The sequence below is a fragment of the Polistes fuscatus genome, unplaced genomic scaffold (genome assembly GCF_010416935.1).
Source record: "Polistes fuscatus isolate 324 unplaced genomic scaffold, CU_Pfus_HIC Scaffold2, whole genome shotgun sequence".
NCBI classification, from domain to species: Eukaryota; Metazoa; Arthropoda; class Insecta; order Hymenoptera; family Vespidae; genus Polistes; species Polistes fuscatus.
In genome coordinates this window covers 301,083-327,508 of record NW_025113096.1, presented here as the reverse complement: position 1 = coordinate 327,508, position 26,426 = coordinate 301,083, and the positions used below count along the sequence as shown (strand labels likewise).

The 26,426-nt window shown below is 34.9% G+C and overlaps 1 protein-coding gene across 3 annotated transcripts in view; it reads left to right on the top strand.

Moving 5' to 3' along the window:
• Positions 1–750: 750 nt before the first annotated feature.
• The window catches only part of LOC122516762, a 39,694-nt gene continuing 14,018 nt past the window's right edge, over positions 751–26,426 (top strand). For 2 of the 3 annotated variants that reach the window (XM_043634855.1, XM_043634854.1), the window contains exons 1-5: positions 751–1,323; positions 7,594–7,783; positions 9,701–9,885; positions 11,416–11,461; positions 11,539–11,711. In XM_043634855.1, coding sequence (XP_043490790.1) covers positions 1,132–1,323; positions 7,594–7,783; positions 9,701–9,885; positions 11,416–11,461; positions 11,539–11,711 — 786 coding nt within the window. In that variant the 5' untranslated portion in view covers positions 751–1,131. Of the gene's footprint in view, positions 1,324–7,593; positions 7,784–9,700; positions 9,886–11,415; positions 11,462–11,538; positions 11,712–11,783; positions 13,230–26,426 lie in introns of those variants that run through there. The other variant, XM_043634856.1, reaches the window with a different exon arrangement.

Genomic DNA, 26,426 nt, shown 5'->3' with positions numbered 1-26,426 from the left:
ATTATATCAACGATCGATAAAACCAATTTATAATTTCATTTCGTTAACATCAGATAGCGCAAGTGTGTTACTTTTGTATAATTAATTGTGAGTACATAACGTAAAGAACCATTTAATTTCTAGAGAGAATATGATTGAAATGTTGTTTAGAAGCATTGTTAATTGTTTATCGAAGTTTTTAATATCTATAAGAATTACTACAAGATCATGAATTAAATAAATTTCTTGTGTGTTTCACACAAAACAAGAGAAATTGAAAAAGCAATAAAAAAAGAGGTTATGTTTAGCCCTTAGTGTGAAATTTTTTATCTCGGTAAACCTAATAATAGTATAAGTAAATTTCCTTTTCTACTTGATGAATCAATATTTTTAGAGAAAAAGTTATCTATTAAAAAATTATCTCCATAATATTAATCATATGTTTATATATATATTGATAAATATTTGACGAAATTCGTTACGTAAAGTAATATATAAAATAATGGATATATTGAAAGAGAAGTTTAAAATTTATTAAAGATATGATAAAAAATTTGTTAATTTATTTAATAAAGTAATGAGTTTCGCGTGTAATTGTTATTTAAAAAACAATAACGCGCGCGAGAGAGAGAGAGAGAGAGAGAGAGAGAGAGAGAGAAAGAGAGAGGGAGAGAGAGAAGGAGAGAGTAACGTGGTAGGAAGTTGGTCGCGATTGAATTTCAGTCGAAGCGCGCCAGGCAAAGCGAACGTGGGTCTCTCGAGTGGGTTCTCTCTCTCGCGATTCTTCTTATATATATATTATATATATATATATATATATATATACACATAATACACTTTAGCGGTTAATCGTGAACAAACAGCGTGCAGTATTTAATCCGTATCTTCATCGATGATTTTTTTCAACGACAACGAAAAATAAATATTAAGTGAAATTAGTGGGGCGGGGTGGGTTAGGGGGGAGGGGGTGTTGTGCGAGTTGTAATGTGTTTTGTTCGTTACTCGAGATGGATGGATGCGTCGAGAGAATCGAACGAGGATTCGTATCTTCTTCTTCTTCTTCTTCTTCTACAAAGAATTCAATAGGATGATGATGATGATCTTTTAGGAGCATTTTTGATGAGAAGATAAGAGAAACCAATTTAAACGAGAATGGAATTTGGCAGTTACAAAGGGACCGGATCACGCGTAAGAATGCGTAGACGTGCAGAATTGGGAAGACGTTTAACGAGAAGACTCTCATTGGTTGCAAAAATGCCGGCTGCCATTCTTAACAGGGCAAATCCTCCCGAACTTAGATCAATCGAGATCACTGCGATCGCGCCAGATAAAACACAACTCACGGTAAGTTTTTATATATCTTATTTATCATTCTCTCGGGATGCATTTTATTTGCAAGTGAAGAACACTGAGAAAAAAGGGGTCACGTGACTTTGCTATCCTTTCGAATTGTTTTTTTTTTTATATTTATTAACGAAAAACGCATCTCTAGTTTATCGATCGAGGAATAAATAAATCTAATTATGATCGTCAAATATATCCTCGCAATTGCATATGAAATCAATTTGTTTACAGTACTTTCGTTATTCCTAAACGTACGTGTATATAATCATGTATTATATTCAATTTTGTGAAACATTATAATAAATATGCACGAATATCGATTTATATACTTGTTCTTTATATAAAGTAAAAATTTGTAAACGAAACTCTCTCGTTTTGTAATATCAGCTGGTATGGATTTGTCGCAATGACCGTCCGCCATCTTTACGTTGAAATTTTAGCGATCTATAATTTACTATTTTAATTAGAATTATTTATTTCGGACGTATAGGCTTATATATCGTAGCGTATTACTTTTACTTAGATAAATAATATAATTATGGTTATTGGAGAAAAATCTGGGTAACGCTGGTAAAAATTATATACGAAAGATAAGTATTTGTATAGAATTGAAGTAAATTACGTGATATTCCTTGAAAAGAAAATAGTTGAAAATAGTAGTTAATGTTATGTTAAAGTTACGTTTATAGAAAACTAGAGACAACAGGACATACGTATCGATTGAGTTTTACAGAGCGGTTTCTCGGTGATATTGAAGTCATGCAGAGAGCTTTCACCGATGTTCTTACGTCATCTTTGAAGAAAGGTGACGACTCGTACCGGAGTTTAGTCGTCGCAAATATTATTCTTAAACAATCGAAAATGTGTAAAGCTTGAAATATAATTAGTCGGTGTATTATGTAAAAATCTTGTTTAAACTCATTTGATAAGATACTACTCCTATAATGCGTATATTATCTCAATGAGATATGACATTATTTAAAATGATTAGCCAATTAAGAAAGTAGGGAGATAATCCGATCATTATAATACATGAATATCTTGTTTTTTGTAATCGTGTTGGCAATATTTAATGGCACTTAAACTTGCATTAACGTGCATCATTGATTGTACAATGTATAAATGTATATCTTAAGGAATATCATTGTATCGGTGTTGCATTACATTTGTATTATATTCTATAGCGTTAGATTCAACGGTACGGTTGACAGATTTAAACGAACGAGTGTTATAGACTTAAACGAAGGAGAGAAACAGTGTTGCGGACAGTTACGTATAAAGTTCAAGAAAAGTTCTAAAGGTCGAGAGTGGAATGATGTTATATATGTATGTATGTATATATGTATGTATGTTTGCGTGTAAAAATGTCTAGGCAATTATAGTTGAGATCCAGTTATAGTACCTTCGTTATTTGCTTATGCAATAGCGACTACAGTACCAAACATAAGGTTTCGTCGATCCCTCACAATACAAATGTCATAGAATAAATGTTCGAAATAATTGATTATTTTTTGGAAAGATCACTGATTAGGCTCGCGATCCTTGACATCGTTGTTGCATTTAAAATGCAGTACGAATATTATATAATAAATATAAAAGAATATTGTTTGTTAAACTTTTTTCCTTGGTACTACGGTCCAAATATTTATAACGTAACATTTTGAAGAACCCGATCGATTAGAATTACTGCATATAATATATTTGAAAGATATAACTGTTATTATGTTTCGATATTCTTACAAACTAACAAAAATATTGTAGGAAAATTTGGTCGAAATCTCTTACAAATAACTCACTAGCTTTGTTGTGTCAGCCAGCAGCTATGGTTTTACGATCCACGAGTTGAGAAATAGCGATTTAGAATATCTATTGCGTTTGCCAATAAGTAATGTCGGAACGTTAAGTATTTTTAAATATACAACACTTAAGATAGTTTTAATTAAATACATCGACTAAACAACAAACTGTTGACACAAATTATTTATTCGCACAATTGGATATATAAGAAATTAGAAAGGTATCATAAAAATAGAATAAGCGTATAAATCAAGTGATTATTAATGATTGTATACTTTTAATTATAGTCAAAATACGCGTATACATCTCGATGCAATCTCGATGAAATCTCGTGTTCTACCTTCTTAGGAGTGACCTTTCTTAGCTCTCTTCCTCGAAATGCTGCTCGATAATAATACTTCGATGCTAATTCTCTTTCCGTGTAGCTCGATCACGTGTGTTCGATCTTTTCGATACGGTCGATCTTTTCGAGACATGTGCACACAACTACGTATTTGAACATTCCTACGAGAGAGTAATGTACTCGATTGAAAATTTGTTAGCGCGAGTTTAGTTGCGTTTTCCATCGAGTATAGTTTTTAATCTCTTGTTAGAGAGAGAGAGAGAGAGAGAAAGAGAGACGATTCCATTCTCTTTTTCCACCCGCAGTTTGTAGCGTGTATATGCGATACCCCACCGATATTCGGTTCAAGAACTATCGGAGCTTACGGTCTCTGGTAATGGAAACAAGCCGTAGACCAATATCGAAATACGCAAGTCGTAACCTTACGCCCATGTTTCTTAACGTATTGCTGATACAGGATACGCGTTACGATTTGAACCTCGCGATTTCTGTGCCGCCGACAATGAGTCATCGTAGATATCTGTTAATTCCGATATACCACCGTTCTCCTTTCTATATGCATTATACGACCGATCCTGTTCTCGCTATAATATAACATGAAAATCATTCAATTTTAAACGACCCCGAAAACGTATAATTCATTTTCAAACGATCATTGGATTACCAAGGGTTAGATAAATTAACGAGCGAACTTTGACTCTCGCTGTTTTGTTTGTTTCTTCTTGTTTTTTTTTATTCCGAGAGGAATAAACTGGCAAAGAAATTCGACGTTTATTAAATTTCATATACGCCCCGTTCCTATCTCGAGTTAATTGTAATCGTAAAAACGGTTGTGTTGTTCGTCGAAATGACAATTTTATGTTTCTCGACGTAATTAATGTTCCTCTTCCGTTCTTTCGTAATTCTTTCGATGCAGTCATGTTTTACGTTTTAATTAAGCGTTAGTAAAAGTGCGTTTGAAATTTACAAAAATTCTTATTTCAAACGACGACGCCTTATATAATTATATTAGAATATATTTATTCAAATCAATATCTTTTCTTTTTCCATTTCAAGATTTATGTTATGCACATACGTTAAATAAGTACCATCCGCTCGTATGATAGAGAGCACTGCGCATATCTTTGTATGCATCGTTGCATTGTTTACCAATGACGTACGATCGAAAACGTCCTTCGATAGCTAATAATAAATTCTTCTCTTCAAGGACATCCAATTCGACATTATCGTTTAGAATGAAATCAACTTCCAAACTATTATTTCTATGTGAAACGTGTCGCCGTTGTGGGGGTGGGAGGAAAGAGGGGGAGAAAGCTCGTTCTCGAGATTTCTATTTGAAATCATGTCACCTGATAATAAAATTGTATTTAAAAACTAATTATCTCTGAAGACTACTCATACGTATAGTTAATATTAAATTTTTTCGATCGGATGAATGGAAAGAGGGGGCAAATAAAATAAAATCAAATAAAAATGATTAAACGATAATCATAGATTCTCGTTTGGAAAATTTTTGAATTAATGGGATTAATGTTACATCGTAGTACTGAAAAAAAATTGTTCAAAGTGATAAGATGAACGTATTGATTTGTTTGGTTGAAAATTCTGATTGCGTTCGCATTGCAATCGCGTTCGCGTTTGCGTTCGCATTGGACGGACGGCACGCATGAAAGCGCAGCCGCTTGCTTTCAATTCTATTCTCTTGGTTCTGTTTAATCCGTATTCTGTAGCGTAGTGATAATACGCTGGATCGTGTTGCGTTGTTGGCATCGGACGTGGTATTATGTTGTGCGACTATCGACAGAGTTGGAAGGCGGATTTTTATGTAAATCCATGGCGCATTTTACAAGGCCACTAGCGTTCGATGTTCATCGATCGTACGAAAAGGAAAAACGAATAATATGCTAGTCGAATTATTTACTCTATCAATAATATTAATAACTATCTTCAATAATTTCCAATTATTAATATATATCTTTTAGGATGGCCCGATAAATAATGTTATCATTTTTTACATTCAAAATATTAGCGTCCTTTAGATCTCTGATATTTCATAATATTTCGGTTAATAAATATTTATATTATGTGTTATTTATTTAAATATATAAAATATTTTGCATTATTATTTATATAGATATAAGATATTAATAATTGTTTCTTTAAATTATTTTCAAATATAAGATACCAAACATTAGTGTTCAATACAAAATTCAATATAATGTCTGTTATTTGTTGAAATATAAAATACACAAAATAATCAATTTCCAAATATTATCATTATTTATTTATATATAAATTATCCAAAATTCTGTCATTTTTCTTACTGGTCCAGCCAATATTATTTATTCGTCAATTATTCGAAAGATTTATTTTTTTAACGAGGCTTCTTCTGACGTGGGTCAGTTCTTTTTCTTATATTTATTGACTCTTTCGTATATTTTTATAAAGAAAGTTGTTTAAATATAGAATAAAATTATTTAATTTCATCAAAATGTGCGTGCTATGAAAATAAGGTAATGTTTATTTAATGTTATTTATTTATTTATTCTTTCTCTTTTTCGAGAAAGGGGCAAGTATTTAAAACGATCACGAAAGAGAAAACTGTAAGAAGAAGAACAGGTAGAAATCTGACATAGGAACCCACGCATTTTTTGTATATTCACGATCGATGACATCAGTCGAAAAGTTTAGAAGAATATATCGTAAAAGATTTCTCGAAGGTTTTATTAATAAAAAGTGTCACATTAAATATATCGCGATTTGAAATCGTGATCTGTGACCGTTTCGGAAGTGCGTTGATATCATCGGGAAAAGTAGGTGGATGGGGAAAAGGAAGAAGATGACGCAGACCGAGACGTCATTTCGCTCCTAATTTTCGTGTTAATAGCATTGCACAAATCAAGGATAAATTCATTATTCTAATGAAAAATGGATCGAATAATCGAAAAACGATTGGAGACTTCGTTTAGAGATGTTAGGTACACTATTGTTTTTCTTAGCACACAGCTTTATAGGAATTCCTGGCGAGACTGTTTCCGAGTTGAAAGGATAGTTTTCGAATCGGATGTTTAATGCATCGCGTGCATTTCGATTCGCACGCCGAATGTCGATTTTTCATCATTCACGTTTGTTCTCACGAGTTCGCGAGATTAGTCGCATAGGGGATGACTCTAGAAAATGTTTTCTATAAATTCATTTAGATCTCTCTCTCTCTATTTGATCATTTTTACAAAATTCTTTTTCTAATTTCTTTTTAATATCGACAGCTTGAATTTTATATTTGATCAATCTATCAAATAAACAATTTTAAATAGTTCTTTGCAATTTTGTTGAACACCTTCGAGGTACCTGATTCTGAAACCTGTTTGATTCAACTATACATGCGTTAAATGAATGATGATTAAATATCCTCATAATTATTTAGATCCAAGTTAATATAATGACAATTAATAGAAAAAGTAATAGGATAAATGTATCATATCGTGTAAAAGTAAAGAAATAAATATATACGATCGATAACGTAAGATAAACGAAAGATAATCGTAAGGAAGACAATTAGAAGTAAGCATTGTCTTATTAGAGCTTTCTCGACGAACTGAATTCCCGCGTGTAATTAATCGTAACGTCGAAATAACCCCGGTCGCTCCTCCTTTCGGCCGGACGATATAGTCTTCCTCTGCTTTGATAGATGTAACGATGTTCCTCATTGTCTTGTAATGAGATTGGGAGCGACAGGATGCTGCTCTTATGTATACTCTTCTAACGGTCTTTAACAAAAGTTATATTTTTGTCTACAATCAAAGGCAGAAAATACTCAATTTGGCTTAAATAATAGTTCAAACAATTTTTCTATTACAATGAAACAATATTTTCAACTACAATTTTACTCAATACTCAATTTGGCTTAATTAATAGATAAAACAATTTTTCTATTACAATGAAACAATATTTTCAATTGCAATTTTGTACGTCGAGTCATTTAAAAAAAGGCAATACGTGGTACGTTTAGTTATAAAAGTTCAAATTTATATGAAACAAATCGTTTTTAAACGATTACACAATTTGAATATTTTTGTGGAATAACTTTTATAATTTAGTCTAAATGTATTCTGACGAATATTTCTTTTCAGTTATCTGCCTCGTCTCCGGGAGCAATCTCTCCCATTGTCGCACCCGTTCTTTTAAAATATCGAGTATGCAAGCCAAAATTATTGCTCGCCGGTTCAAGAGCCGAAATCGATCCAGCAGCCGACGTTGCACTTCTTCATGGAGAAATTCTGCTAATCGAAGATGCAGCAAGGCAATACGATCCCCGTGGTGGTGAGTATTTATGATAATGCATTTTATACGAGGAAACGTATCTAAAGATTGATTAATACGGTTCTCAAATTTTCATAAGATAAACACAATGCCAATCTATTAATCATATTTATATACCAGGTGATAAGATAAAGGGTTCGAAACTTAGATGGCTTATTGTACTAATTAATTGCGAGAGATAATTAAAAATGTTCTAGCATTGATACTAACAATTAACCCTATTTACGTAAAATTAATGTTAAATAATGAATAGTTGTCAAAAATTCATCGAAATATTCAAAGAAATAGCGTTTAGGAGACACGTGTCGAATTCGATGTGCTTACGATGACGCCCGACCTGTAACTGTCTCGAATAATTTATATCTCGTAGAAAAAAGTAAACATAACACGTGAGGATAGAAGTAGAGATAGAAGTAGGAATAAACATAGTTCGATCTTGAGAAAAAGTCGGTAACGATTGTTTACAAAATTTCTTTTCGTTCGCAGTTTTGCCTGAGGCAGTCTAACGATAACACGTGCTCCAACGAATTTATTCTTTTGTAAAATAAATTTAAACTTTCTAATTTGCATTTTTTTAAATTTCTTATTGTTTTTATTTAATTTTCTATTATCTCCGCAGCGATTCGGTTATCGTCAATTTTTCCCAACAGATTTATTTCTCTCTAAGATCGAATTATTTCTTTTACATTTACGTCATAAAACTCGTGGGTTATTTTTTCTTTTTTTGCGAAACATTTCGGGAGTTAAAAAAGGATAGATAATGAAAAAATGCAATTACTGTCACGTTAAAAATGAGCGCGTACGTAAGCGTTTAAGAACGCCGTATTATCAAATGAATATGAAACGGTGAAAGAAAGAAACCTTAATTTGCCGAAAGAACGATGAATAATTATAAAAAATGAGTAGTCGTAAAAAATTAATCGAAATATTCAAAGAAATAACAGCGTTTAGGAGACACGTATCGAATACGATGCGATTACGATGACGATCGACCTGTAACTGTCTCCAATAGTTTATATCTAGGAGAAAAAAGTAAACATAATTCGATCTTGAAAGCAACTCGGTAACGATTGTTTACAAAATTTCTTTTCGTTCGCAGTCTTGCCGGAGACAGTCTACCGGTAAGACGTGTACCCCAACGAATTTATTGTTTTATCGTATAAATTTGTAGTTTTTTAATATTTTTAAATATTTTATACAGGGTGACCAATAAATAATCGCCGAATGAACGAGTATTTACCAAAATTAATTTTTTTTTCAAAATTAAATAATTTTCTATTTTTTTTTCAGTGAATCTCGAATTATCGTTAATTTTTCAAACGAATTTATTTCTCCTTAAACAAAAAATGTATTATATTTTTGTCTTGAAATTTATATGAAATATAGAAATAGTCATTTATGTTTATCGATATTATTAATATATTTAAAAAGAGCACATCAACACATTTATTCCACGATTCTTTCACATATCGCTGGGGTGGAAAAACCTAATCTTTCATTGTGCAATCATTAGCACAATGATAGTCGTCAAAGGGGGATAAACTTAAAAATAAACTTATACTAACTGTTTTTTGCTCATAGAAGTAACTCCTGGGCAATATATTCGTCAATAATTTATTGAAATAATTACGACCAGTAATTCATGCCGATTAAGACCTTTCAACCTCGGCATGATTAAACACCGGAGGTGCTTTAAAATATATTTACAACTTCAAGAATTTCTGCAATGGTTCCAAAACGTACCTAGAAGCCGTTCCACTTGATTGAAAAGGAAGAAAATTCGTTGTCGTATTCTTATCCGTAATATTATTCAAAATGATATAAAAATAATAGAATAAAATGTAAAAAGAGAAAATATGAATACTTAGAATGTATTCCAATATTAAAGAAAATTTATAAACTATTGCACTTTTGCAGATATCGATCGAAGGTACAGAATTACGGAGAAGCTTATGCACGCTGAGGAGGATTATCGAGAGACTTTGTGCAGCGCGAAAGAACTTTATGCCCGACCACTCGCTCGAACTTATCCCGAATTTCGCGACGTCATTTTCCAACCACTTGCCGATCTTTCAAGAGTCAGTAGCGAACACTGTCAAAGGGTGAGCCAACTCTCTGTGTTACGTTATAATATTTCGTCGGCACGATATTACGACACAAGTACGATGCCGGTGACCTTTTTGGCTCGATTCCAAGTCTTATATACTCTATTCTAGCATAGAGAAAGATATATTGTTTGTAAAAAAAGACACATGGTATATAACAATTGAAGTTTCTTTATGCGAGAAAACATTTCATAATTTTGAAATAGATTACTAATCAATTAATAAATGATTTCAAACGTTTGAAACTTTACAGCAAATCTATCGAGCCATTTTGTAAATGATTTTTAATACATTTGAAATACTGATTGAAACAATTTGAAGGATTACCATGTTAAAGGATATAATTCTCAATTTGGTGCTATTATCTTAATAGGATCTCTAACATAATTATATCTTTGTAGGAAAGGACATTATAAGATGCATAAGATATATATTTGTGGAATACGAATCTTGAAAATAATAAGAATATCCTCAGTCATGTGCTATTGTAAATTCTCATGGTACATACATATTCGCAATTTCATAATTATCAACGGAACGTACTTATGTACTACGCGCGTGTTCATCCGTCCGCAAAGTTATTATAGTACCGAGTCGTTATGAAACGAAATATGTACTTTATAAGATATTTTTAGAAGTACTATAGTACAGTTCATTATTTAGAACGGTTAGTATAATCCTGGTAATATATAGCACATGCACTCACTTTCAAGGACCGTCTATATAAAAAAGATACGTAAAGGAGACAGAATCGGTACGAAACACATTTAGCTATTACTGGTTTTCGAGTTGTTAATATTGAAATTAACAATGAAGATATGAGAGAGAGATAAAACGATCATTTAATTTATCGATTCGTTTCCAATAATATTAACGAGAAATTCGAATTTGAATTATTGTTTTGATTTGCTTCTTTTCTTTTTCTTTTTTTTTTTTAATTTTACCTTCACTTTATTTCGTTATCATACGAGCATTCTCAATACGAAGCAGCATAATTCCGAACACACCCACCAGATTACTTTTTATCGATGCGCGGTGATTCATTGTAAGATACGTTGCTTGTATAAGAGATGGCGACACTTTACTGGAGATTTGGTATACGTATAGATATTTGATTTGGTTCCCGATTATTTAAATTTTAATGAGAAAAGAAATAAGAATAGGTTTATATTTTTTTTAACTGAGAACTTTTTTTTATCTTGATTATAAAATTTATGTTTGAAAATTCATATTGTAAGGATGTATAATACGTTATTTGTATATACAGTCACCGCATTTGCTATGAATGTAATGTTTTCGTTGCATACAAAATTACAAATTAATGCAAATATCCAATTAATTTCCATTTTTTTTTTAGTTTTATAATATTTAAATAAATCAACAAGAAATTAAAAAGAAAACTTTGTTTTTTATGTTTCTTCGAGTCAACGTCGGACTTGTCATGTATTACGCATGGATTTTCAAACTTATTTCTTGGTCATTGTATTTTAAGAACCTATTTTATTATGTATCTGTATTTTTTTTCAGATACGCAGAGTACTCGAGAATTGGGATGCCAGTACTTTCAAACAGAGTGAGTATATAAAATGCTTGAAAAAATGTTCGAAACACATTTGAAATTTGTTAATAATCAATTAGTATTTTTAATAGGTGATTTATTTCCAAATTCCTTTTGGAAGTCTTATTGGGAATATTTGGAAAGTTATGGCGAAGCCAGAAGAACCCTAGAGGAATTGAAAGCTTCCGAGGACACCCTGATACACTTTCTTACTTTGAGACAAGCTGCAGCGAGACATTCGCCTTTGTCTTTGCTTCTTTTACCGGTGAGTCGATTATCTTTTGATAGAACTAAAAGACTTGTCGCATTATTATCGGGACTTCTACCTTAATTTCCAATAAATGGTCCGAAATACTTTGGCAATTGAAATAGAACGAAGACTTCTAATGGTAAGATATATTACATGATTGGATTTGATAAGGTACGCAAAACGCATCAATGTTGTACACGTTAATGATTTTGGTTTTTCGATTTGGATTAATGAAAATATAATCGAAAACATGGCATTCGATTGAAAAGATATCATTTAGATCCATCATCGATCCATCGAAAGTATCCAGATCGATATTCGTTGACTGAAAGAGGAATCTTTTCTTGCGAATGCGAGAAGAGGGTAACAGCCTCGCTTGCGCACGCGCACGCAGTTGCAAAAAGATTGGCGCGTGAACGTGAAACCCCCAGGCGAAGTAAGTCCTGATCGCCATGGTAACCGCGGACGAGGCGGGGAAGATCAAGGGTACTCGGGAATGGTCGGTCAGAGTCGTCGACATTCGGATTTGTTCGGCTTAGCGAGGCCAACCGGTCGAATAGCGCACAGTGTTTGAGCGAGCAGTTCGGTTCCGACCACGTTACATGTTGGGTCTATCGTTTCGGATTTCGATAACTTTTCATTTCTCTTGATCTTCACATACGCCATCGTAATTCTTACACATTTTCGCATTAATATTAATCCCCATAAGAGATAATATAAGAAGCGAGGTTATTTTCAAGGATAGATAGACGAATACGATTTTTACTTTTTTCATTATTCGCGTGTGTACGCGTCTGTGCGCAACAGGTCGCCGACAACAGGTCGCCTGAGTGAGATGATGGTGGTGTGTTAGTGTGAACGTATACTCGTTCTCTTGACGCGTGTTGCAAGGTATGGATATGCTACCGGAAAAACATTCTAGGATAAGATAATAGGCCCTCGTCGAGGAGGAGGAGATGCCTCGATCGTTTTTTTGACAGAGTTTAATACGACAAAATTGCAAATACAGGAAGATCGAAGAAAAATAAAAGGGGGAAGTAAAGAAAGATAGATAATAATTGGTCGCGCAAGGGAGAGCGGGAAGTGAGAAAGAGGGAGAGGGAGAGGGAGAGGGAGTGGAGAGTGAGAGAAAGATCCTTTGGATTCCCGAGCAAGGTCTTCGAAGGTCGAACGATGACCATGTTCGGTAGCCTCGTGCAGAGGCTGACCTCACCCGTGACCTCACCGACGAGTCCGAGACGTCGCTTTAAATCCCCGTCAAGGTGGGAGGTTCAGAGCGATCCCGAGGATGTTGATTCTGCTGCACCGGCCAGGAAGTCAAGAGCGAAACATTTGTTGGATAAGCGCAAGAGCAAGAGCAGGTCGAGAGGATTGAACAACAGCAACGATGGTCCGACCAGTAGCGGCGCTGCTGCTGGAGCACAGTCGGTTGCTTTTTCAGGCGGGGGGGACGTCGCCGTCGGCTGGCAGGACGTCGCCTTTCCACCGCTTCGTGGCACCAAGAGCCTCGGCAGGCTCGACGGTATGAAAGAGGTGAGAAACCTTCCGACTCTCTCTACTACTTCCTATTTTATCGGCAAATCTTACCCGAATCTGTCCGTACCCTATTTCGAGTACCTACCACCCCTGTGCTAATAGACTACGATGACTATTTCTCCGATCCTTCCTAAAATCCTCTTTGCAAAGGCATCAAGATAGAAATCTATTCGAGATAGAACGAAAGAAAGAAAGCAAGCAAGCAAGCAAGCAAGCTTGGCTGAATAACTTTCCTATGACACATATTCCTTTAGGTTGCTACGAAATGCAATACTTCCAAGACAGATTCGATCGATGAAAAATCTCATATCAAATTTACGAATTTCATTTATATGCGCGAGTATTGTTATTAGCTGTTATTAGTACACATTATGTAATATATAATTTCTATTTTAATAAGACTTATATATTATCCAACGATAATTAATTTCAATGACGGTAATCTTCATTATTCAAAATTTCTTTAACTAGATTTCCGTAGTAATCGTTAAGAAAATAATCAATCACTATATAAGTGTAATCTACTTTCCGTCAATTCTAACGAAAAAGAGATCGAAGAATGATCTTTCTTTATTTCTTCTTTCGATTACTTTTTTTTTCTTTCTTTTTTTCTTCATGTTGAGAGAACTTGGATAAGACGAAGATTGACGAGACTTTCTCTCGATCATCTTTTAACGACTCTCTACCATCTTTTCTCTTCGTACCTATCCACTCTCTCTCTCCCCCCTCTCTCTCTCTCTCTGTTCCCTCTTTCTCTCAAGTTTTATCTCGCAACTTATGCTTGTTCGGCCGGTGGACCTATTGGAATTATCTTATCGTGATCGAGGTTTGCGCGATGTACTTACTCACATTTTGGTGTACGCATGTTTTAACACGAGTCCGTTCCCCGTGCAAAAGGATGCTAAACGCGCTAAAAGTTTCGCATTCAAGGCCTTTCTCTCTCGAGTCTTTAAATTTTCATATCCGCACGAATAGAGAAAGCTTAACTGCGATGTTACTTTTATAATATATAAAGAATCATTTTGATATGTCTCTCTCTCTCTCTTTATTATTATTATTATTTTTATATTAATTAGAAAAAAAATCTTAAAAGTTTCATTCTCGTTTAATTTCAAGATTACCTTGTTTCGTTAATTAGCGATATTATTAATGATATACGATATATGTATATGTAATCATTTGTATGTGTAGTTCTATGTATTACATATGCATCCAAAGAGAGTGCATCCGGTCGGTAGTAGATAAATCTTGTGATGATGTTGCAGCTATTTGTGCCAGATGGTCTGGCTCTCATTCTCATTCTCTTTCTCTTTCTCTCTGGATCGATCAATGGATCGATGGATCTTCGATCGATAGGGCTTCGAGTCAGCGGGTAGTCGGATCGTGTCATAGTCATATGATCGTTGCCTCCTTCAATGCATCATGCTATTTTACCCACTCCTATCGCATTTGAAATTTACTCAAGCGACATGCGGGTGGTATTTTATGCGATGTAAGAGCGGTAAGGGCTCGTCATATTGTTAAACGAGCTTGTTAAAATCATTCGACGCGAGGGATATGTAAAGCAAACAGAACATATTCACTTGCGATGCGACAATGTTAGTTTATAGACGCGACCATAGAATATGCTTTGTTTTTTTGTCGCGTTAAGGGGGGGGGAGGATAGGGTGATTTCATGCGAGGATAATTTCGTATCTTCGTGCGAAATTGGCCATACGGAGAATACACATAATATTATTCTTATTTCTTATAAGTGTATCTCCTATTGTGACATCCCGGTTTACGGATGTATTTACGCGATAATAATACCCGTATGATACGTGTTAAATACTAAATTACATATAAATAGATAGAAACTTAAACACTACTATTCCTCCGTAAATACTGCAAGAAGATAATAATTTCGTATGTTCCGAGAACTTTCTTTTGTATACGATTGACAAGGAAAAATTTTCAAATAAATTACATTTCAACGCGGGAGCTACGGTATATCGCTCAATTCGAAGATTTTTTAATCAAAATGATCGATGATGCGAGGCAATACAGACTTTATTATATTTCACATAAATGTAGCAGTTCTATAAAGTAGCAGTCTTCATAAGTGGAAGGTTCCTCGATGAAGCGAAGCAGAGAAAGTTGCCTTGTTTTTTTATGCGCAAAGTGTTGTATGCGGACGATTAAATATGTTTTTTCTTACTTTTTTTTCTATCGAGAGAATCGTATTATCCGTACCGTGATTTTTTTCTATTTTTTCCAATTCAATTAACAATAAAATGCCGTTATGTATATAATATTTCATTCCCGTATGTTTCATGTATTATTATGTCTTAATATTTTAAATCTCATTCGCACGAAACCAATTAAAAATGACTCCGAAAATTCATGCACTTACGTAAAAAGATAAATGTTAAAAAAAAAAAGAGATGTAAGATTATTTAAAAGTATTTTGTCTTTAGCTTGATGTTCATAATTATAATAAATGTTATCCGAAACCTTTGGGATCGCGTAACACGTAAACGAAATGTCGGAGAACATGAGGGTTGCTTGAGAAAAAAAAAAATGATCCTTTCTATGAGGCCCATCGTTCTTTAAATTTAAATTCTAGGGGTTCTGAATCATCCTGTATATAAAGACACGAGAGAATACGTTTATACATAATATAAGTGATAGACAGAAGAAGAACGGAGAGGGGTGGAGGTTGCGGAGAAAGGATTGGCTCGTAACGCGATTAGTTATACATTCGTGTGAGTGCTCGTAAAACGAGATTCCTCTCTACGAGCCGTAATCTGTCCTACGTGATGTCTCTCATCTTTGTCGTCTGACTGTAGTCATTGATTCGGCCAAGTCTCACCCACGCGCCTTATTCAAATATTAATCCCGAGAGTATACGTGTACACGTATACGTATTTATACACGAGCATAAAGATTTGCAAGAAGAGCACGAGAAAGGAATATCATACGTTTGGACCCGGAGGATAATTCGACCCCTAAAAACCCATTGGTCATTGACCACTTATTTTTCTTACCTTCCAAACCGATAACATTTTTTTGCTTCTCCTTCCTTTCTTTATCGCGAAATATAAAACTTGCGAACGCCGTTGCAATTAACACGCGTGTTAAAATGCGTAACGTCAGCATTTCAAAAGAATTTTCGATTTTTCATTTTTTTTTTTCGTTAAACCAACGTTACGATCGTAAACGGATTATTTTTCTATCGGATTTCTCACAAAATATATAGTACCGATAATTATTCCGTCATTAATAATCCCTCGAGTTTATCTTAAAAAATGATTATTGTGACAAATATTACCCCGAGCCCTGAATACCGATTCATTTTTCATGGAAAAAGTCATTTAACACCGTCCACGCGTTCCGAGAATAGCGATGCAGCTACCGTTTTGATATCGCGAGCTATAACGATATATCATCGGGCTAAGTGTAAGCGTATTAAATACAAAAGGTATATTTACTATATCGTTAAATTAAATGTAGAGAGGATGTATTATGATTTGGAATAGGGTAACAAGAAGAAGAGGAGAATCCCATGGATCAAGCTGAAAATAGCGCGCGTTTGAATCCGTTAGAGATTTGCATTACAATGTAATATCGAGTCTCGAACTGTTGTGTAGCTTCGAAGGTGGTGGTGGTGGTGGTGGTGGTGTCTTTGGGAGGAAGGGGGAGGTCTCGGAGAGATTTTATATATGTAGCACGTGTGTATTGGACGTTCCGAGAAAGAGGCTTGGCTTTTAGGACGATATGCGAATGTATATGCTAAATATACATATATACACATACATATGTTTGTTCCTTCGATCCCAGTGCGTTCCTACACACGTACGCACACACATATCTATATATACGCGAATGCACGAATGCACGCATGGAACCCGCTACGATGTTACGGTGCAAAGGAGGAGGAGGAGGAGGAGGAGGAGGGGGAGGAGGGTTTCTTTCTCTCTCGACAGTTCCTCACCTCGAATCTTGTACGAACGACACACGCCTTTTCATCTCCTTGTCCTTGCATTCTTTCTTCCCGTATTCCTCTCTCTCTTTTTTTTTTTTTTTTTTCTAACTCCGCAACCCTTGATCATTTTGAAGGATCTTTTTTCTTTTCTTTTCGTTCACGCGCGTGATTTATGCCACTCCGTCGAAGATCTAGAGAGAGAGAGAGAGAGAACCTTCGACCTTTCTTCCAAACAGGGGAGGTGGGAGGGGGGAGGGAGATGAACATTTTTTTCACAGCCATGCGCGCGCGTTATCTCAGTTTGATTTTATTTCTGAAAATATTTATAACCTAAGGTTGATATAAAAAAGTGCCAGGTAATTCTTATCTTTGGGAAAATTCTCAAAATGAAGGGTTAAAGTTGGCATAAATCGTATTAAGGTTAGTGCACTCTCGAGCATCGCGACTTGTGCATCTCGACTGCAAAGATCTCCTCGCTCATTCGTCCGCTCGTGAATTCTTTCTCACGATTCCCAGAATGGCTCGTTCTCTCACGCGTGACCGCGAATTTCACAGGTGCTCGCTACCCGAGATTCGATCGAGAATAAGCTACAAAAGAAAATCACGAGAACTACGGTGACTTGAGATTAGAATTCGCGAAAGAGTCTCCTGCGAGTCTCTTTCAAAAATACAAATTCGCAATTATTCGTAAAACGGGAAACTTGTAATCAATTTTTTGACCAACGAGTCCGGCACAACTTTTGCTTTTTCACGAGATTTCACTTGGAATTAGATCGTCTATGTGTACGCGTATATCGTACATAAAATACTCGTATCAAAAGCAAACGAGATTATTTCGTAGTTGGGGTGTTTAATACATATAATATATCACAAAGAAAAAAAGTGAATGAGTGTGCGTGTGTGTGAAAGAGAGAGACCGGAAGGAGGCAACTAACAGGATGCGAATCCGTCCTTTCGATACTGTACGACTACTGGGAATTGTGGGAAAACTTCCACAATTGGAGTTCGCGAGTACGAGAAGACGCCCTTTTATGAATAATTCGGAACGCTCGTGAGAGAAAGGGAAAAAGAGAGAGAGACGAGCATGTGAGAATCGCGCTTGCATTCGCGTTTAAGTTTGCGTTTGCGTGTACAGTAAACGCACAAAATCCGGATGTTAATTAATTAGTTCACTAGTAGTAATAATGTGTAGGACGAGCATGGGTCTAAACGTTTCGCGAGAAAGTATTTCCCTGTTTTCGGTTAATTTGAAAAATACCACGCCGGATCAAATGACAATTGAAATGAAAATTCCACATTTCAATGTTACTGCTTCTATTTATTTAACTTTATATATGATAATTATAATTACGAATATATTATTCGATTGTTTAATTTGTTATTCAAGGTAATATTAAATTGAAGATTATCTGCATTTCATTGTAAGAGAAAAAAAAATAGAACTTTTGTTAAAGACCGGGTCAGTTGACCGGTTTTTTGAATTATGATGGATTATTTATCATTGAATTATGTTGGACACATTTTGTTTTGTTCATTAAGAGCTAACGGGTTGTTTTCACAATACGCGTATTGCTTCGGAGGAAACTACTTTCGCCAACGATATAGTATCTACTACCAATATATCAACAAGTTGATATCGATACGGTCGAAGAGGCAGCTATTGTCGCTCTGCGTGAACAATACTATTCTCTGCGCAGGTATCCTTTTATTCTTTTAACGTAAACCGGTGTCCGATTTTTTGCGCCAGGATTTTCTATTCACATTATTCAAGTATTCGATACTTGAAAAATTACTTGATTGAAAAATTACTCTAGACTTTAACCGTTCTATTTTCAAAATATTTATTTATTCCACGCAAACGTGTGGACAAAAAATATTATATTACTTACAACTAATAATAATAATAATAATAATAATAATAGATTTAGAGAGGTACGAGGATGAAAGAGAAAGTGAGAAATAGACAAAGATAGATAAATATTTGTTCGTCAAGGAAAAGAAAAAAGAAAAAAAAAGGCAGCTCGCGCATATCTCTAACGAAGTAAGGAACGTGCTCGAAGAAATATTCGCGGCAGAGAGAACCGTTACCGGTTAGTTAGAGCGGTTGTGATCGGTGATTTTTCGTGGATTTTGTCTCTCTTCTGATTCGTTGATCGAACATTACTTTGGTCGTTCGCATTTTTGAACAGGTCCAAAAGAAAGCGAGGTCTCTTTGGGTCTTGCCATTAATTAGCCTTGCTGGGCTGCGTTCCAGGGAACCCTATTACCAACGTGATCCGCAGATCGATCGATTTGTCGCGGTAACCGTCGCGGTAACCATCGCGGTAACCATCGCGGTAACCATCGCAGTAACTGTCGTTTCTCCTCGACGCCTACGACCGTACCAATCTTTTCCTTCCTATTGAATTATTCAACGAGACGAGTCTTGCGATAATTCAATTCGGAGCGAAATAATTAGTCGTCTCGGAATACGAATGCCTTGTTAAATTTATCAAGAAAGGTGAAACGACGTATTTGAGACGACGGACTCGCCCTTTTCAAATTTATTTTATTTTATATTCTATTTCGAAAGCTATATATATATGTATAAAGTTTAACAGTACTAACATGGGTTTTAAAATGAAACGGAAAGAAAGTTAGGGTTATAGTTTATACAAATAGTCAACGCATCGAGTTTAATCGTTTCCTGGAAATACGAAGGCCTACGTAACTTTCTACATGCACGAATATTAACGTTACTTGCTGTTTGTTCAATGATTTCTATATTTGTATGAAGCACGCGCGAATTTACCTTATAGAAATCGAAGTAAAACGAAAAGTTAAAGGAAAGTTAAGTACTTCGCATCGCGTTCGTAATCGTTTAAGATCTTAACAGTTATTGACCTAACGTTTATTATCATTAGTAACTCGAAGTAAGATCTAACGCGAAGACACAATTATTCTCTCGCATTCATGATTTTCCAGATTTACGGGCTTTCCGTTCGCACAAACTTGACCCTTTTCCCTTCCCACGATAGAACAGAAGCCACGATTACTGCCTCCACCTGTTGCATTCTCTCTCTCTCTTACTCCGTGTTCTTGTATTTTCTTTGCTCGTGTAGGTTACGGCGTAGGTTACGACGCAACGTGTACTGCCCTTTATGTATTATGTAGTACGCGCTACCTGTTGTCGCTTCCTCCTCCACTCCTCCTCTACTCCTCCTGTACTCCTCCTGTACTCCTCCGCATGAAACGATCTAGAAGAACGCGAAGGAAAAATACAAAAATAAAAAGGAAGCTCGCAGTTCGCGTTCACAAATCGTTGCATTACGTGTTTCCTTTCGTGAATTCTCCCTACGCGAGATCTCGTATTAAAAGTGTTACTGCAATATCGATTATTGTTATTAGATGCTACTATTAAAACGTTCCGTGCCACGTGTACCATTTAATGCGCTCGAAACATATGTTTTATGACAAATTTCATTCCGTACAATTTATTTCCACTAAAACAATGAGGCATTATACAAAATGCGGTATAGAACAAAGGATAAATTTATTTAATCGTTATATATGCAATTTTTAATCTTACCAAAGGTATCGTCGAAGATTCCGAAAACAAATTTTATCGCAACGGGCATAAAACATAATTTTGCAAAGTTTTCTTACGTAATATAATTATTGGAATACTTTTTATTGCATCTGACATAATTGCTTCCTTTTTTATTGGAAATTGAACGGCTTATGCAACTTTATCATTTACTTTGATGATTTATTAAAGATAATAATGATATCCGTGTATTCAGAAGCTCGTTATTACGATAATATTAATCGCGTATATTATTTATTACACTTCGTTTTCATTGTTATTATTGTATATAAGAATCAATAAGTAAGAGAAACAATATAAATAATGAGAGTAAAATTCGCATACAACCATTCAGTACAGGTGTTACAATGAGACAATGTTACGGTACTAATGTTTTACAAATTATGAGAAATCATTACATTTTAGTCCTGAAATAATATTTTCCAAAGCACACACAGTATATCCTTCAGTTATTTAACGGTAAACGTCATAGAAAAATGAATTTTTTCTCTTTCTCGATGACAAGATGCTCATCGAAACCTGTCCTATAACACGAGAAAGAAGTTTGATACTTGATATAAAAAGTATTTTTTTATTCGATTAAGTATAAATTATTTTTGGTATTAATTGCAATTGTAAAATGCAATAGCAAGATGCCACTATGACGTAAAAATGCACGTAAATGACGTATTTGGTATTGTCAACAGCGTCAGAGTGTTGAACGTTGACCCAGCGGGAGAGGTTTAATTAGAAGCAGAAGGGAAAGAACGATTATCCCCATAACTGGTGATTATTTGGAAGTTGGGTTATCGAGAAGAGTAGGAAGTCCGCGTGACTCTCTCGGAAGGAAGGGCTTTTCTCCGGTCGTGGCTCGGCACCGTTAGGCGAGTTGCGCGATCCCATCGCGGCCAGCTGTTGTATGTCGGCCGCTCTGGTGCACAGGTGCAACGCAATGCAACGCAATGCAACGCAATGCAACGCGCGACGCAACATTTTTTCCCCGATACTTTTCCTACCCTCCCATCCTTTTTTTTTTCAACTTTCAATCTACCCGATCCCACAAACGCGAGACGAATCGCAAAATCGATAGTCGAGTTTTACATAAAATACGTGATTTTGACACAGGGATACTTAATTATTTATTTTATAAAGTATTGGCCAACTGTATAAATAGAAATAAAAATTGAAAAAGGTTCATTCTCCAAAATGATAGTACTTCAAGTTGGTATTCGCAGTATTCGTATAATCAATGGTTATAAAACATTATACGTGTCTAGTTTTGTTATTTTTTTTCTATTTAAAATGTAGAGAACTGTTAACACATAGATACGTAAATTATTAGGACTCTGTAAGAACAGTTGTACGGTATTGCGAAGAAGGAAAGGAATAAGAAAAGGGTTAGGGAGGGGTAGTGAAGGGAGAAGAGGCGGTCACCTTTCTCGTGGAATGTACGGTCAGTACCCCACCTTGCCTTTTGCTTCGCACACTCGAAGTAATGCTCGCACGTATGTATGCATGTGTGTATACGTATATACCTTAGCTCTTCTCGCATACATATAGACACGCATGCACGTAGGTACGTACGTAGAATATCTATGGGTACGTAAATGCAACGGAAGAAGAGGTACGCGCGCGCGAACACGTATCCTCCGCTTCTGGATAATATCTCGCTAGGAGATCCAGAAGAGCAGTACTTCTTCTTCTTCTTCTTCTTCTTATTCTTTGAGGAACCTTTTCTATCTCGCCTAGTGGATTTGCATTGGCGTAGAATTCGCTTTTCTTTTCGGTATTAATCTTGCCAAAGATAACAAAGACAAAAATTGTCTATTCGAATCAAAGTATTGATACTAAATTCCAATGTACTATCTGAAAACTAAATGAGATAAACGATCAGCATCTCGAATCATAAAATCTATCATAATCATAAAAGCTCTCGCAGTATTCTATTTCACGTGGTCGCGTGAAAAATCATAAAACTCGGGTGGCATTGATGCTTCCGCTCGTTTCCAAGAGATTTCCAAGAGTTCTTCTTCTTTTTCTTCTTTCAATTACACGATGAAAACATATAATGAAATGATTATAAGAAAATATCGAGTAGCATTGGACATACTAATAATTATACAAAGTGATTTTGAAATGAAAGGCAAAATTATCTTGACTTTTTCTACCTTTGTATCCTTCGTCGCGCTATATTTTTTTCCCGTTTCCATTTATTTCACGACAAAATGTTGCAATTAACGATATAACAAAGAAAACAAAGATAATGTTTCGATCGATCTGATTCAATTCGTAGGTGACTCGTTGATCTCGGTTTCTCTGCTTGACCGTAACTGTTAATTGTGCTCGCGTAATTACCATTTAAGGTTATCCTTCGAGCGAATATAAAAAAGGAAATAAAACCAGGTCGTAACTATTTTTTATAAGTTTAATATAAAAAAAGAAAAAAGAGAAATGACAAACTACGTGAGAGAATGGTGACGGTGAAGTGGGACGAAGGGGGTAAAGAGAACAGGAAGAACCGAGAATGTAGTCTATTGTGATGAAATAAAAAGGAGTCGCGTTCTTATTGCAAAGAAGAAGAATGAAAGCTATGGAAATAGGGTAAAAGAAGAAGTCGTGCCACGAAACAGTGGAGAAGTCTCCGAGGGAAAGGTTCGTGAAGGGTAAGCAAGAATAATTGAAATCTCTGATGGTTCGTCCGTATTTTTTCCATCGCGCGTTTATACTCTTTGAACATCGCGTTTCAATGAGAGACTCCCATTATGTATTGTGCACGTATGATAATTCCCTTCCCGAGAGAAAGAAAAAAAAGATGTCGTAGGGGCATAGGCGTGTCCCTCCTTTGTCACTCGTCTTTTTAATTGATTCATCTTATTTAACTTAATTTATATATATACACATACATATATACATGTGTCAAAGTCATACATAAAGTATGAGTCAGAAACTATTGTGCCGGGTGAGTCACTACAACATTTGTAGGTATCTAAAGTATCTTTCTCGTATTCTTATAGATACGAAAATTAACATTAAAGAATATAATTATTTAATTCGAAGTAAATTAACATTTGTGCGTTATATGACAAAAGAACTTTTATCGGTTTACAAAAATAAGTGGTCTCGGAAAAAATTAATATCTTACATTAGAGAGGTAGTAATTATCATTTTTCATTTGAAATCGGTTTCGTTAAAATTCCAGGCTATTAAACCTGAAGATTGCCTTCTTAGAAAAGAAAGCGTAAGTAATAAAAGAAAAATGTATTAAAGGGACTACAAATGTACTCTCTCTCTCTCTTTCTTTCTAATTAGTTTTTCTACTATAAGAAATAAGCGCTTATTTATCTATATGCAATTATTTGGTTCGATTTTGTAAGAACGGATGTAAGTAATACTTTGTTTCTTTCGTTGAGTATATAGCAGAAAGGTTGCGAGCGAATCCCTGTTGTTCTTCTAGCAAGAGGACCGTTTCGTCTTGGGCACTCCTTTTTCCTCCTGGCTGCATTTCTCTGTCGCGCTATTACGCTTCCTCGTTACGGTAAGAAAAACGACTCGCGAAGCAGTCTTTTCACGAGAATCCAAGCCGCGTGTGCGGACGGTAACAGTTTTAACATGCTCTCTTGTATATTTTCTTTTCAACTCTGCAACTCGAGTCGCGGTATATTCCTCTAACATTACGTAATTTTACGTTTGCCTCCTAATAAAAGTATATTTTCCTTCGTTAAATCACGATGTCGCGGTGAAAAACGCATTCGAACGCTTTCCCCCTACCTTCCCCGTTCCAAACTTTCACGTTCATGTTTCTGGGGAGTGTCGGTGGATTGCCACAAAGGTATGCGACCGTCATTGAGATATTCGAACTTCTTTTTTTTTTTTAAACAACGATATTTTCCCTATTAACGACAAAATCCGTAATAATTATTATAAAATTATGAAATCTTCTCTACACCCCCTGTAATTCGAATCGGACAATTCTATTGGTACGTGATTTGTATCACAGATCGTGTTGTTGGTTAGTGGCCAACGTGACAAACATCACGTAGTCGATTCCTGCTGGGTGTCTCGAACCCAGACCTTTTTTTTTCTTCCCCTTTTCTAATCTCCACGGGAAAAGCCATAAAGCTATACAGGACGTTTCTTAAGGCTGACTAACATGAAAACCTTCTTCGGAGCTTATATTCCTTTTTATTTTTTTTTTTTTTTCAATACTTAAATGATATCAATGCATGAAGCCTTACAAGTTATAAAAGGCCTATTTGTGTATTCTTTTTTAATAAAATAAACAGATTCGAATGATCCCTTGAATCTTGCTTTATTTTATTGTTTTTCTCTTTCAATAAATTTGAAATAGTTTGTTTTTGAATAACATGGATCGTATTACCTAGTTTATTATAGGGAACGTTTATTTTTTTTTTACAGAATTTCTTTGAAACGGTTTTTTAACGGACCTGTATTTACCGTGACTTAAATTATGCCTGCTTATGCGTGCATATCTTTATAATAAAATAATAATTATTTCATATCGCATCGAGGTTTAGAGCCCCATTGCATAAAAAAGACAGAAAATTAGAAACAAGTAATTTCAACATTGACAATTATTATTACCGTTAAAGTATAAGAAATAATCATTTTCTTCGCTTCGTAAAACATCTTTAAATTGAAATATTGAAATTGAAGTTTCCATTGGGAGACGAGAAATTTCCGGACCTCGACTGTTACGGTAAAAAGTAACTTTTGATGGAAAATGATTACTTCAATACTATTACGTTTGTTTCTAATGAACTTGTCGAAGAATTATACTTTAGCAAATAAAAAATGGTTTATTTTTAGCATGTATACGGGGTGTTGCAAAAATTACAAATGTATTATTCATTCATGTAATTATTTCACTAGTTTGCATTAGGATTCTCCGTAAAATGATTTTAGAAACATCCTGTATATTATGTCTATATATATACGAGTGCAGCGAAACATATTCCGATATCTTCTTAACCGATCGACAAGGTGTTCAAATATATAGAAGAAAAATTCATTCTCGTATCTTTTTAATTAAACTCGAAAGTACATTTCTCTTGGAAATATAAATACGAATATATTAATTCGCTTTCGATCTCGTTCATCTCTAACTAAGAGAATCTTTGTATTAATTTGAAAATTAACGGCTCGAAGGTCACGCCTACGAATGGTGGTTATCGTTTCGCGTTCATCGACCTCACTCGAGTTGCCAGTGTATTATCATCTCTTTTCCTTCTCTCTTTTCTCTTTGATCGTGAATGTAAACAAATTTTCAGCGGACTCGATTCGTTTCCGAGAGGTTCAAACGGTTGTCTTACCAGAAGAGGAATTTAAACGGCAACGATAACGATCCGAGAAATTTTTCGAGTTTTATAAATGATAAAACTAGAAAAAAAACTAGAAAAAAAAAACAGAACTTGAATAAATAGAAATTGTAATTAAAAAATCGTACCGAGAAAAGATTTCACCAAGGGCAAATTATTTTTACCGTTTTGTACTAACCAGTTTGTTAATAAATCAGGAAACTCGGTGGATCGGTAGTAGTTTCTATATATGTATACGCATTTGTATTTGTATTTATATTTGTATTTGTATACAGGCATGCTTTTCTCCTCGGCGATGTGTCTGGATTACTTCTTGTGAAAGTTGAAAG